The 14,753-nt window shown below is 37.9% G+C and overlaps 1 protein-coding gene across 1 annotated transcript in view; it reads right to left on the bottom strand.

The window, feature by feature from the left end:
- The window catches only part of EDIL3 (EGF-like repeats and discoidin I-like domains 3), a gene marked incomplete at its 3' end in the record, with an annotated part of 84,160 nt that overhangs the window by 22,220 nt on the left and 47,187 nt on the right, over positions 1–14,753 (bottom strand). Inside the window, exon 5 of the mRNA XM_009696770.1 lies at positions 2,458–2,639. Within this exon, the coding sequence (XP_009695072.1) occupies positions 2,458–2,639 (182 nt within the window). The remainder of the gene's footprint in view (positions 1–2,457; positions 2,640–14,753) is intronic.

Below are 14,753 nucleotides of genomic sequence, written 5' to 3'. Positions count from 1 at the left end.
AATGCTTATGAAGTATCTCCCTTGCCATTACAGAAGCTGTACAAAAACAAGGTATGGGATTTCTGCTTCTCCTCTTCTCTCCATAGAAACTGTTCACCCATATAAGGGTCAGGTAGTGTCTCTCTCTTAGAGTGTATTTCATGCTTGAAGAAGAAGACAGTGCTCTGGTGTAAAGAACTACTATGCAGTGCATAAAGTGTGAGTTTGTGGGGGTCTGTATCCTTCCCAAATCAAAACAGGGTTTCTGCAGAACCCTAAAAAGCACTTTTTCTCTACAAGTATTATCTCCCTGAAAAAATGTAGATTTTTTGTTCCCAGATGTTTTAAGGAGAAAAGTCTTCAGAAAAGGGAAAAAAAAATCCTCTCAGGGTTTAAACTCCTGTTTTTAAATTGCAAAGATTATTTTTATCTTTGCTCTGAACTAAAAAGAAAAAATAAAATACTCCACAAGTTGTCTGACAATTACAGACCAAAGTTTAATTTAGAAGCAATATGAGAAGAAAAAGAAGGGAATACTAGGTACTTAGTACACATTAATCATGTCACTTAATTAGCTTCTAGAAAGTCCTTACATACTATGGCTGTCAAAATTACAGAATAACCTGCATGGGATTGGCACTACCTAGATTAAGTCATTAACTCCAAAAAAGAACAAATTGTTCAAACCTGATGCCATGGGCTGAGATTTGTAGACAGTTTTTCTCCATTGGTCCAATCTTCCTTCCAGGTAAAAGCAAAGGGAAGACTTCCCTGGGAGCAAAGTCCAAGGCAGGGATAACTCTGGTCTGGGTAAAAACCCGCACAGCTGGCTGACAGCTGCCTCCACGGTGGGTACTGGCTTTGCCAAATACAAACGTGGAAGTAACAGACCATTAGCCATCCCCATCTAGTTCATCTCCTGGTAAAGACATGCCTAGGGGACCAGTGCTAAATGATTTTGAATTTTTTTTCCAGCTCATTTAATAAAGACCACATCCTAAAGCAGCCCAAAAACTCTTTTAACACTGTCTTTTTCATTATCCATTAGAGTTACATTAGCTTTCTACTCCTCTGAAGATAATGCTGCTCAAGTCGCTTAGTGTTATCCTTTCCAGTTCTTTTTCCAGGTATAAATTTGAGAGACCTCCTAAGCCCTCTGGTCTTTACAGAAGAAAACTGACTTAAGACATATTGAAGGGTCTTTGTGTTTTCACACTGCAGTGAATAGCAAACAGTAACATCAACTTCATTTTTCAGAACTAACAAAATCCAGCACTCTCACCACACCAGGTTCAGAAAACTTCACCAATCAGTGCTTTGTGCCTGCTGTTTAAACAAGAAAAATGAACAGATAATCCTGTACGCTTTTTCTCTGCATATCTGGGAACCACTTAGAAAAATCAGAAATGGTAATCAGTATAAAAACTTGAATATGTACAAAAATTATGCCATGTACATGAAAGTAACTTCAAGAAAAGTGTGTCTGACATACCCAAGGGACATATGGATAGTTCAACTTAGTGCTGGTAGACAAGATGCTCCAGTACAATCTTTTGTTACTCCTGTATTGGGTTCACTGGCAGGGAAGTACCCTCTTCACATATTGAGTATACTGATTAGTGCAAAAAGTTTTCCCAGAAGTATCTAACATCACCATTATTAACAAACAGCTGAAAATGCCAAAGCTTAGCCCAATTCACAATCATGAAAAGGAAACACCATAGAAGTAAAGAGCTACAGCAATCACTAGATAATCATTAAATCTTCATCAAAATACAGCCACAGGACTTCATATTCACTGCTTCATGACTTTTACTGAAGTCATTTGCTGGGCGCAGAGAAATCTGGCCCACAAGGAGGGCACTGCCATTTGAATCATTCTAGCAATAACATCCTTGAGTGGGAATGACAAAATGCGTACTTTCAGCCCTATGGATGTGGTTGAACTAACAGCTATTTCAACCTTCATTAAAACAGTTCTTGTTACTTCCAGCACGATGCACACAATGCTTAACCTGTGTGCCCCGAGCAGCTCAGCAGAGAGGACAAACTATTCCTGCAGGCTCTGGTACAGCCAAAACCACATTAAAGCACTCTAGAATGATGCCCGAGGAAGGCTGCAAGTGTCAAAGTATTTCTACCAAGAGATATTGCTGCGAAATGCTACTAAGGACCTAACGAGCAAATGTAACCTATGTGGAAAGCAGCTTCCTTCAAAAGAGTCTTTATAAATTTGCTTCCATGTTTCACAGCCACAATGGAACATATGCACACATTTTTTAAATAAAAAGATTTGTGCACTTGTAAAGTCAAGATTATTACTGTTTTGCAACTAAATAGTCCCTTTTAGTCTAGGCTACATTTCTGACAGTGAATAAGAATCTAGCTGTTAGTTTACTACTTGTCTTCACCAGTTTCTTAAGTGACTCTGGCAATTGAATCAAGGGGATTTTTTTCCTCCTCAGGTCCATCTGTTACCTGAATCCATGGCCATCTGTCATTTTCTGCAGCAGTCCAAGCATTCACAAGACCCTTCTTATTAAGTCGTGCATAGTATGGATACCATTTCTGGAGTCCAAAAAGAGCTCGATGAGTGGATGACGCAGTAATTTGTTGGTTTGACACAATTCCTCCTTCTATCCCTAGTGGGCCAGAGCATCCTGCAAATAGAAACAAGAAAAGAAATTAATGAAACTGAAATGATCAACTCTTCTGAGTCCCAAGTGGTTGTAATTACAAATAGCATACAAATAGATCCAAAATGTCATGTCAAATACGTTACTATAAGAGATTTAAAGCACTTGAGTAGCATCTTCTTTTTGTAGAAATGAAAAAAAAAAAAAGTACAAAAATACTGCTTTTAAATAACTATTCTCAATGCAAAATTAATGAAATAGATTAAGCTTTCAATTTCTTTTAGCTTGTTCTATCTGAAGAGTTCTGAGTTTGGGTTTGATAGATACAGTGAAAGAAAATGATCCTTGGATTCAAATCTTGATACAATTGCTAAAAGCAAATTTCAAATTCTGTAATTACTGCAAAATTCCATGTTGCTCCTCTTGCCATAGAGGTTAGCATTTAGCCAATATGGTACAAAGCGTCATTGCAGTTATCTTTAGAAATATGAAACTAGACACAAGATATTGTTCAGTCATATTAAAAATAAAGGTCTTATGCATTTAATCATCAAGTCACAAAGTATGTATTTAACGTATGTATGTAATGTGAAAGTGTTCATAATTTTATATGTGGTATTCATCATTAACTTACTCATCTGAAATACTTGTAGATATAATCTTTTTTAATGTCAAGATATTTCTGCACACATTGTTTTCTGAAACCACTCCCTTTGGGTACAAGAAGAATGGAATTCAATTACGGTGAGAAATCCAAACAGAGAAAATGTTGAAAATTCATTATATACAACTGATTGGCAGTCTACCTACTATTAAATACCCCCAACCACTTTCAAGTAAAGAAATTTTTTTTCTCAACTCAATTCCGATGCAGAGTGTAAAGAGAAGCTAATTGCAGAACTACTGCAGCAGCTGATCTTGCTCAGTTGCCTGAAAGATCTTCTGCTTTGTGGGTCAACTGCACTTCAGCAATTTTGAACACAGCAGGACAGATGTTTACTTACACTTTAGGCTTTCTCAGAAGCCCAGCAGTTTTTCACCTCAAGTAGTACCCAAGAATGAACTCTGAAATGGTACTGCTATGAAATCCTTACATCACATGGCCAGAAAGTCACAAATAATTTAATTCCTCATTAATTTAAAGGTACAGTGAAGAAAAAGTGACCAGTGCAATTTGCTCCGCTTGGCAGAAGGTGAGGCAGAGAGACAGCGCTGGGAGTCATTGGCAATACAACCCTAAAGTATTGTGTGTCACTGATAATGGAGATAAATATAAAGTAAATTGCAGTTTTAAGTTGATTATGGAGCAAGGCCATGAACAAGCACGTGCTTGTGCTCTGAAAAGATAAACCAAAACCCCCACACAAGTGGTGTTACAAATGTGCGTCTTCTTAAATACAAAAATGGACTTGCTTCCAGGGATGCTTAAATGAAACACTGACCCCACTGAAATTAACGACTGACTTGCACCATGCAATGATTTCATTCACATTTTCAATATTCCACTAAGCTCAGCTAGAATCTCAAGTCCTAGTGATACTTTTCTGTGTCATGTATCACCCAACAATCAAGGTGGTGCATTCAGCACTTGACTAATAACTCTGTTCATGCTGCACAAAATATAACAAAATGCAGCTCTCTCCTGCTGCTGTGCCAGGTGTGTAGTAGTGTCAGAAAAAAACAAATTCTTTGTCACCAGTGTAGGCAGGCATAATATAGGATGTATTAAAAAACCCCACATATGTTGGAAAAGTGTAATTTTTCATTGTGTTATCAAGCGTTACCTAAAGGTTGAAAGACCTGTTAAAATCTTAGCTCTGTTTCTGAAATCTTTTCATGTAATCAGAATAAATTCCTTTGGTGTATAAAATGCCATATCTGCTTGCAAGCCAGAGGTAAACTACTCTACTTTCCTAAGATAATTGTGTATGTTCAAAAGTTTCTTAAAATATCTTTGTCATTTCATAATGGAAAAGAAAGTGCACACAGGTGTGTCTGCATGTACATGCAACTCACAAAGACATACAGGTACATACGTACAGGACTGATTCCAGCCTACCATGAAATTTATCACCCCTAACAGCTGGTATCTTAGACTGATAAACATTTAAAAATAGAGATGTGAGAAAACAGAGGAGAGGTTTCCAAAAGGAGCTTAAAAAGGAGGTATGGAGCCATGGCAGGTGTTTTCATACAGATGTGCAGCATGCACCTGTATTTTGTCACCTCATAGTGAGGAGCACAGGGATGAGGACCCTGCCAACCCTGCTGGCATTACTCAGGGACCTAACGCGAAAAATGTGTGCACAAAGACAGGGCCTCAACATGTATGAGGGCCATTTTTGAGTGGGGTCTAGAATAAAGGTATTTGGCTTCAGCAGATAATTTTCAAAAGAAGAATATGCATTTGATGCCAAGACCCTTGATCTCCTATAGACTCCCAGTTTTGGCAGACTTGGAAGAGATGTGAATGTCTTTGTTTTTTTGCTTATCAGCCTCTGTTTAAGGTGCAGAACTTTGTGGAAAGTTCTGATTTGAAGGCATGCTAGTTCTCATGCTTGAGGTGTATTAAATGGTGTTTGAAATATGTGTGAATTCCGTAAAAGAGAAAAGTGAATTTTCCTTTCTAAATTGAAGGCAGTTAAATTATCAAGTACAGCATTTAACTCTACTTAGACAGTTATGACCATATATGGTCAGAAGTGTTTACATTCCTTAGCTTTAGGAGGCTTATTCCTGAAATCCAAAGCAAATCTCTGCCTTCAGGGAATAGGCACTTCATTGCACAAGCTTCTTATTTTAACTGCAGTTCCAGTCTTGGTTTGTCATGTTGGTCAGTTTTTCAAAGTGAGTTAAACACAAAATTTACCACTCCTAAAAATTAAAACTACCACATTAGATACTTTCTACTTCAGTGTTCAGTTCAAGCACAACAACATGAGATGCACAGGAAATAAGAGAATGGATAAGAATTTCTAAACAATACTAGCCTTACAATGTAATATATATGTACACATCACTAAGATCTGTCTTTAGAGGACCATCTTTTTTCACTGCCCTGAAGGACATCGATCATTCTCATGAGGTGAGAAGCCTGGTTTAAGCTTAAGTTTAATCCTGCTCAAGACCTGCTCGCAGATGCAAACCACAGAACTTGCAATGCAATCCTACTCTGATCATAGCAGTGCTGATGAATTGAGCAATTTCCTAGGCACAGGCCTGGCAGATGGGCCTTGATAAAGCCCATCCAAGGCTATCTTTTCCTGGGATATAAGATACCTCCACATGCATCATGAGGATTTTTTTTTTTGAGCAGTCTTAGCTTGAACTTGACTACATTTAACCTTCTGTTTCATAGTCAGGTCAATCTGTATTTGAAGATATTTTCAGAACTCCTCAGTCCATTTTATTAATGCTAAGTACATTTTTTAAATTATCAGAACATTTTGCTGTCTTTCTTATTTATTGAACAGTCAGGACTTCAGCAGAGGTTTTGCTAGGACTCTGCAAGTAAGCTCCTTCTCCTCCTAAACTGCCCATTTACTCACCCTTTAGGTCTTTTTTTTTAATCAGACGTTATCCTACAAGAAAACTTTTCAATTTACTTTCTTTTATCAGTTGAAAGGAAATAGTTGAACACATTTTTGGACAAATATCAAACAACAAATGGACTTCCCTTAGCCATATGCTCATTCATTGCTTCCAAGTATTGCAATAGATTTGTGAGTCACGCTTTCTCCTTAGAAAAACTCTAATGGAGCTATTACTCTCTAAATTCTCAAGAAATTTACTTTGCCTGAAGACTCTCAGCTGAATAACCTACCTCTGGTTCCATCAAACATATCAGTAAAGGACTGGTTACAGACAAGCTTCTGCACAAGATATTTGAGACACAAACAATACTTTCCTTCAAGTTAAGATACAAATTATTTCTTTTATTGCTTAAGAGCTGTGATATGCCACTGACTACTAACAATGAAGGAAACAAGCAAATGCAGCTTTTGGAGATTGTTTGTCTTTTAAATAAAACTGAGATACATATTTTGCAGAACAAGTACAAGCTGTATTATGTTCTGCTGTTATACATCTGCTTCTATTAAATCCATAGTTCATTTAACAAAAATCATGACATTGGGAAACTGCAGTATCCAAGAGAGTAATAATATCACTACAGTGACTCTGTACAATTCAGTCTTGTCAACATCAGTCATTAAATAGAAAACCACTTTTATTAGTTAATCCTGACACACTAACATATGACAATCAGCTTGATGCAAAAAAAAGTAAAAAAAAACCCAAAAATCCAGCAATTAAAAAGCTGCTTGACAGGTTCATGATACAGATTCACAAGGAAGATTTTGTCAGCTAGAATTGTTATTTTAGTGTCATTAAATAGCAAAATACTAACTCAACCAATATTGTTTTTAATTCTACAGTGACAATTGGTATGCAGTAAATAAAACCCTTCTCTTGTTCTCATCAAGCACAAACCTATGCTCACAATGCCCCATTGTCCATGATGATGGTAGAATGCAAAGGTGTACCAATAGCTACATGACTGTGAATGGATTCAGGGAAGGATGGGAAAAGTCAACAACACAGGAAAAGTGAAGTACTCATTTATATCTTTTGAGATCTCCTAAGAATCCCCACCAGCTGATGTGAAGATGGCATGGTTATAAAAGTGCTCTGAAGGCTTCTTTTACAATCTCAAACTTAACTAGATATGAAACTTTGTGTGCCATTTTGCACCACACAGCAAATGATCATTAGTCCAGATTTAACTTGTAGAACAAGGGTATGGGGATCAAATAGCTCCCCAGACAAAAGTTAAGTTCTGCTTTTCCACCCTTATCTCTTACAACAATAAATCCTTCCAGATGAACAAAAATATTTGTGCAAAAGGAAGAAGAAGATGACAGCTTACTATGTTTTACACTGATATCTCTTCAGAGGTAAATTAGAATAGGGAAATATGTCATCGATTCCCCCTCTTAATAGGGGAAAGACAAACCATTTTAAGACAAAGAATTACTACAGTAGGAGATAATAAGCAGAAATCATTGGGTAAACATGTTACTTGAGTATATTTAATTTGGACTTCTACATTTTTGTCAGTCCACAAATTAAGCAAAACCTCTAAATGGTTTAAAAATTGCTTGAAAATGTGAGGATTATTCTTCTACAAACAGAAGAAAAAGATTTCTTGTATTTGATGATGAAACATGCTTGATTTTGCAGCATGAATATATAGCTTTCATTTCCTCTGTTGGTTTGTCTCTAGCTAACGTCATCAAAACAAACAGATGCAAAATTGAAGGCATGCAGAAAACAAATCTGCTTTAGACATCTGCAATCCTGTCTTTCTCCAAGCACCTCGTTTACTGGAATGAGATTAGTCTGGCTGTGCTTAGCATAGCACAGTAATTGTGCTGAACACAAACCCTGACAAAAGGATTACAGATGACCTCTCATATCGGAGTAATTAATGCTGCTCCCCACCACGCAATACAGGCTTCAGCCTTCTATTTCTTCTTCTTGTTCCTCCTGCCACCCACACATCCTTGCCCAGTTTGTTATGTCAAGGATAGCTTTTTTTCAGAAAACAGTCAATTTGTTTTTGTAGGAGCTGGTTAGATGGACATGGACAATCATTTAGCGGTCTGCTATTAATGTGCCCATCCACATGCAATGTATGAAGCACTGTTCTTGTAGGGCTTGTTTTTTCACAACCATGAGATAATAATGCTAAAATCCTCTCTTCTTTATAAATACAATGTAAAGTGCTTTTGCAGAGAGGTGGCTGGGAGACACAACTTCCCTTCCTACTAGAGGTGTCAGTGGATTCTCTCATGGTTTTAATGACATGATGGTCCCCAATTGCCAACTGCACCACCGCACAATGGGATTACAGATGACCACTGATACTGCAGTAATTAATGCTTATACATGCATAAGCTCTCCATGATGCAACCTAAGCTTCAGTCTCCTATTTCTTCTTGTTCCTTCACACAGAGGCTTCAGCTCTCTGACTATAAACATTTTCCCACACTGGCCTGCAGTGACCAGGGTGGGATTCACATCCCTCTGATGGACATCCAGAGGGATTTTCTAACCTAAGCAAGTCTGCATAAAACTTAAACTTCCAGCAAAGCACAGGAGCATATGGAGATGATGGGTCAGACACTGAAAGCAGATTATGTCTTTTTTACATAGTGCTGTGTCTGAAATGGAAGGTTGTTATTCAGGACTAATTTCCTTAGTTCTAGTTTGGCAATTTCTCCATCCTGCTTTTCGAGTAGAATGGATAGGATTGTAAATTCCTCACAAAAAGCACAGGGATTAATGTCTGGAGAACTGTAACATACAGCACAATTGAGGAGGGGACCCATCCAACAGGAATAAAAATAAAGGAAGACAGAACTTCTGATTTAGGAATTCCCTAAACTGAAAACTGCTAGAAGCTGGGAAAATACAATGGGAGAACCGTCACTTAGTACTCGTCCCTTTTCTTACACTCATTCTTTAAGCATTCACTTCAGACCACTGTCCAAGGCAGGACTATTGAGCTGTCACCAGACCAAGCATGGCTATTCTTAAGCTCAAAAAGAAGGGAACATCTAAAATCTCATGGCTGCAAAACCATAATCAGAAAAATAACTATTTTAGTATTGCTACATGAAATGATTGTTGCTGCTATGTTTGTGCTGAACTGCATCACATTAATGTTGTTGACAGCATCTCTAGGCATGTTCAAAATGCTTTTAATGGAACTGGCCTGGGAAGAATGAAGACATGCTGTTTGTGGATCTCTATCAGAGATTATGGAGTAACAAAAACTTGTCACAAGAATTAACCCACATTTGTATTATAGAAGTTAAATTCATAGGAGCTTTCAAATCGCGCTATAAAATAATTGCTATGTAGTCATACTTACACACTTAAGGAATGGCAGACACAGAAACTATAGCCCCTAACTGATGCATAACAGTAATTGATTATTTTTATTATCTTAGGTTGCAATGACATAAAAGGATACATGATTGCAAGTTCTATTTACCAATCTCAAGATTTTTTAGTGGATCTGGGCTTGGGCAGCTGTGAGTGGAGGAGATTTGTGCTGTGGTGGATCAATTAATTACCTCCTTTACTTCTAGCCATTGTAAATGGTTGTGGCACAGAGTACAGCAATTAACAATTTAAGTATAACTTAGGCATTGAAAACTGAAATTAGGAATCTGACTGGATTTAAAAAGAGTATTTTTATTTGCTGCTGCTGAACTCTGTGCAATTCTTGCACTTCTGTCCTCCTTGGGTATTGATAGAAATATTTCTTCAAAGAACAAAAGAAAAACTCAGTAGCTTTCCAGCTATATTAGGAAATTTGCTAATGAGACACAGTGTTCTGACAAGGTTCAGCCTGATTTCAGCATAGCTACAGACAACTTCTTTCAGAGTTCCTTGGTTTTATATTTACATTCATCTGCATTTAGTGACATGCAGTTTGGTTTTTTGTTTTGTTTATGGAGCATGCAACACAGACAAAAACCTTATCTATGTGGCAAATTAGATGTGGCGTTTCAAGACATGGTTTAGTGGGCGTGGTGACATCAGGTATACGGTTGGACTTGATGATCTTTGAGGTCTCTTCCAACCATAATGATTCTATGATTCTATGATTCTATGAAATACATTATATTGTAGTGTATCCTCTCTTCTCCCTAAGTTCCCTCCAAAGGACTTGTTTCTTCTGTCGCAGGGCAACACAAATGTTGAAAAATTCTCTTCAATTGTGCTGTATGTTGCAGTTCTCCAGACATTAATCCCTGTGCTTTTTGTGAGGAATTTACAATCCTATCCATTCCACTTGAAGAGCAGTATGGAGAAATTGCCAAACTAGAACTAAGCAAACCCAGAAAACTTAGCAATTTTAACATAGAGTGGATGAATGTATCTTAAACTGGTAATTTTACAGTTTCCAGGAGCTGTTAGCACTCCCAGGGGAAAAAAGTGCAAGCTCAAGAATATTCATACCAGTGCTGCAAAATGGAGTTCTCTACTGGGAAAGCTCATATTCTGCCTCTCAACTGCAGTGACCTGCTGATGCAAACGTACACTCACAGTCATGCTGGCTAGTGGGAATGCTAATTTCAGAGGTGCTAATTGAACAGGGAATCTCAGTGATTTCCTTTATAACTTTTGCTAAACCCTATCAGGAGAGCTGAAATATCTGGATTCTGACCAGCTGACTGTTTTGAAGTTCTGCCTGATATTCTGAATTAGTTACAGGAACTAGATGCTGATATTGCTTTTTTTTTTTTTTTTTTTTTTTTTTTAAAGTGCTAACCAACTCTTGCTAATTTGAAGGCAGCTCATGACATATGTATTTATGCGCTTAATGATTGCCTCTTCTCAAAATCTGCCTGTTCCAAAAAGCAGCTTTGAAAAAGAAACAAACCCAAACCTTCTCTTGGAAGTAAAACTGTAAAGACAAGATATAGTTACACTGAAAGACAATCTGCATTTTTCTAGCAGGTCTACAAAGGAAATCACTGGGATTACAACATCAATGTAATTAGCATTCCTGAAAGCCAGCCTGACAATGAGAATGTTCACTTGCCAGGAGAAGAGTATGTGCTTTTCAAGTGGCAAATCTCATTTTGCTGCCTAGAGACGTTCTTTCTGTCTTTGTGGTTTGGTGTTTTGTTTTATTTTTTTTTTTTATCCTGTAAGAACAGCAACTGTTCCTAGAAATGACAATATTGCTCGTTACAAGATGTATTCATTGAAATTGTTTAAAACTACTAGTGGCACTAATATGAATTCTACATTACAATTCAATACCTGTTCTTCAGGAAGAAGTAAAAAGATGGCAATATCCTACAATATACTGCTGAAGTGATATGCTAAATATGAGCTATAACCACAGTACCAAACACAAACTGCATGCAAACAACTGTTATTTAAATCTGACTACACAGATACAGTAGTTCTTATGGTCTCTAAGCTGTTTCCACGTTCTTCTATAACACATTTAACTTCTTAACAACCAGAAATTCAGATATCGGCATTTAGATCTTGTTCCTGGAAGCCATTTGATGTAGGTATAACTTTATACTCATACAAAGCAGCTTTAAGGATCAGGGCTTGAAGCCCTGTTAAAAATACAGAATTAATTTAAAGGTCATGGACTTCTATTGGGGTGGAAAAAAATTCAGAATGAAGATTCAGAAAGTTATCTTCGTGTATGTGCAGTAAAAGGAGTCTTTCATTACCACAGCAATGCAGTAAAATGAGATGCTATATTTGTGACTCCATGGTATATTTTGAACATAAATATATATATATATATTATTTTAATATCCTTTTATTCTTCCTAACCAACATCTCTTTTCACCATAAAAAGGACATTATTCCAAAGTGTTCATATTAAGAAATAGCTAACCAAACAAAGCAAACATAAGGGATGCAATCTAGGTGACACAGCTTCAGCCATCTAAAAGTTATATATCCACCCTGAACTAGCTGCTTAGCCTCTTTCTTTCAGCTGTGGGAAGACACTGGCAACTTGAAAGTATAATTTCCATTATTCCATTACCTATTAGAAATAAGAGGATGAGATAGATGTAATCATCTTTTCTGCATCTACTGACCAAGGAATAAGCCTAGAGCACTATCGTCAATGTAGTGCCTGGGTTTAAGAGGCTAAACTTAAGTGAAATGAATCCAGTGAGTTTTAGAAACACTGAAAAGACATTACTTCAAAAATACATTATGATACATTTTTTCTGCAAAGCTAGATTTACTAGACATTTAACATACTTGGGCGTCATGGAAAAAGGTCTTTTAAAAACAGATGTCAAGGAATAGATGACCATAACAGCAAATAACTTTCAAGTCTTTGATTTTTCTGTTGAAAAAGATGATCATGAAAATGTTGATGTGACTTTGGAATTGTAATTACCAAGTGATTCAAGTTAAAAAAAACCCCTCATAAACCTCACATAAAACCTCAGAAAGCTATTGGTCATAGAAACACCAAGCAACTTCTCATTCTGTCTGTATTACATCTAATGTCACTGGTGGTGAATCCCAGAGGTCAATATAGGGGCCATCACTGTTCAATATCATTAATGACCCAGACACTGGGACAGACAAGACCCTCAGCAAGTTGGCAGGTGATACAAAACTGGGAGGAGTGATTGATACACTAAATGGGTGTGCTGCCATCCAGAGGGACCTCAACAGGATGGAGAAATGGGCTGAAGAGGAGCCTCATGAAGTTCAACAGGGGAAGTGTAAAGTTGTGCATGTGGGGAGGAAAAATCCCATGCAGTAATACATGCTGGGGGCCAACCAGCTTGAAAGCAGTTTGGCAGAAAAGGGCCTGGGGGTCCTGGTGGACGACAAGTTGACCATGCGATAGCAATGCATCCTCATGGCAAAGAAGGTCAACAGCGTCCTGGGCTGCACTAGGCAGAGCATTGCCAGCAGGTCAAGGGAGGTGATCCTTCCTCTCTGCTCAGCCCTGCGGAGGCCACACCTAGAGTGCTGGGTCCAGTGCTGAGTTCCCCACTGCTAAAAAGACATGGACTTACTGCAGTGAGTCTGGTGCAGGGCCGTGATGATTAAGGGACTGGAGCATCTGACCTGCAAGGAGACGCTGAGGGAGCTGGGACTGCTCAGCCTGCAGAAGAGAAAGCTCAGGGGGATCTTATCAATGTCCATAAATGCCTGATGGGAGGGAATGAACACAAAGCAGCCAGACATTCTGCAGTGGTGCCCACTGGCAGGACAAGAGGCAATGGGAACAAATTAAAATACAGGAAATATCTGAACACAAGAAAAAAGTTTTGGGTTGGGTTTTTTTTTTTATTTTGATTTTGGTTTTTTACTATGAGAATGTTCAAGCACTGGAACAGGTTGGCCAGTGAGTTTGTGGAGCCCCATTCATACAGATACTAAAAACCTGAGTGGACACAGTCCTGGGCAACAGGCTCTATGTGGTCCTGCTTGAGCAGTGAGGCTGGACTAGATGACCTCCAGAGGACTCTGCCAACCTCAACCTTTCTGTGACGTTCTGGTTCCAAATAGTTCTAACTCCAGGTTCTTTTCAGATCAGTGTTCACTGAATTGTAAATCCTGGCATCAAACCAGCACAGCAGAGCCCAGTCTGAGTGGGAATAATCTGATGTTGTTCTGTTGCCTTTGCAGTATTATTAATTTACAAGTGAGGATTTGCCCCTGAGGTACTTCACTTTATCCAGTATTATACAGTGCTACATGAAATCATCATCATCATTATCATCATCATCATCATAATAGTAACAATAACAATTACTATTTGTTTATTAGCACTTTTTTCTTCTTGGGAGCCATTCATAAGCAGAACACTTTATATAAACGTGTTTGCATCCCCAATCTCCAGTTAAGTATGAATATATTTCAGTCTCAGTCAGTCACAGTCTGTTAGAATGATACCTGACATACAAAAATTCTGTCTGTTTTCCTATATCAAATCAAATTTTTGCTGTTAGCTGCATGGATAATCAGTATATTTTAAAAAGTTGAAGAATTTCTAAGTGTAGGAATTACATTTTCATTTCCAGGAGAAGTAGAGGCCCAAGGAGACTTTTCATTTTCTAGAAGATGCTGTCTTTGCACATGTATGCAGATCATATGTGTAAATGCACACTATGACAGACTGAAGAAGAGGTAAAATCTTAAGTTACTGGAAGTAGTCTGTTTGGCTTTGTACATTCAGTTTACTTCAGTCATACTTGCACAGAGCAAACATATTGTGCAGAGGTATTGTGAAGGACAGTCACATATCCCAGCTCATTATCCGATTAACTGTCTCATGGCTTGGCTTCAGTAGGCCAAGAGCACTGATTACAGTGTGCCAATATAGCTGGAGATTACACAGACATAGTAGGTCTGTTCCTGCAGACCCACTTTTTGAACCTATTGGCCTCCTTTTTTTTGTCAAGCACATTCTTACTACCATCTCCTCTGCTCTCATGTTCATGACAGGTTTTTTTCCCTCCACTAGCAGTTATTGCTTCTTACGTCATCTCTTAAGACATAACTTTTAAATACAAGCAAAGCCTAAGCCCTCTACGCTCCCTCCCACACAGA

The sequence above is a fragment of the Cariama cristata genome, unplaced genomic scaffold (assembly GCF_000690535.1).
Source record: "Cariama cristata isolate BGI_N322 unplaced genomic scaffold, ASM69053v1 scaffold1593, whole genome shotgun sequence".
Taxonomy (NCBI): domain Eukaryota; kingdom Metazoa; phylum Chordata; class Aves; order Cariamiformes; family Cariamidae; genus Cariama; species Cariama cristata.
The sequence above is the reverse complement of the archived record's forward strand: the minus strand, read 5'-3'. Positions and strand labels throughout refer to the sequence as shown.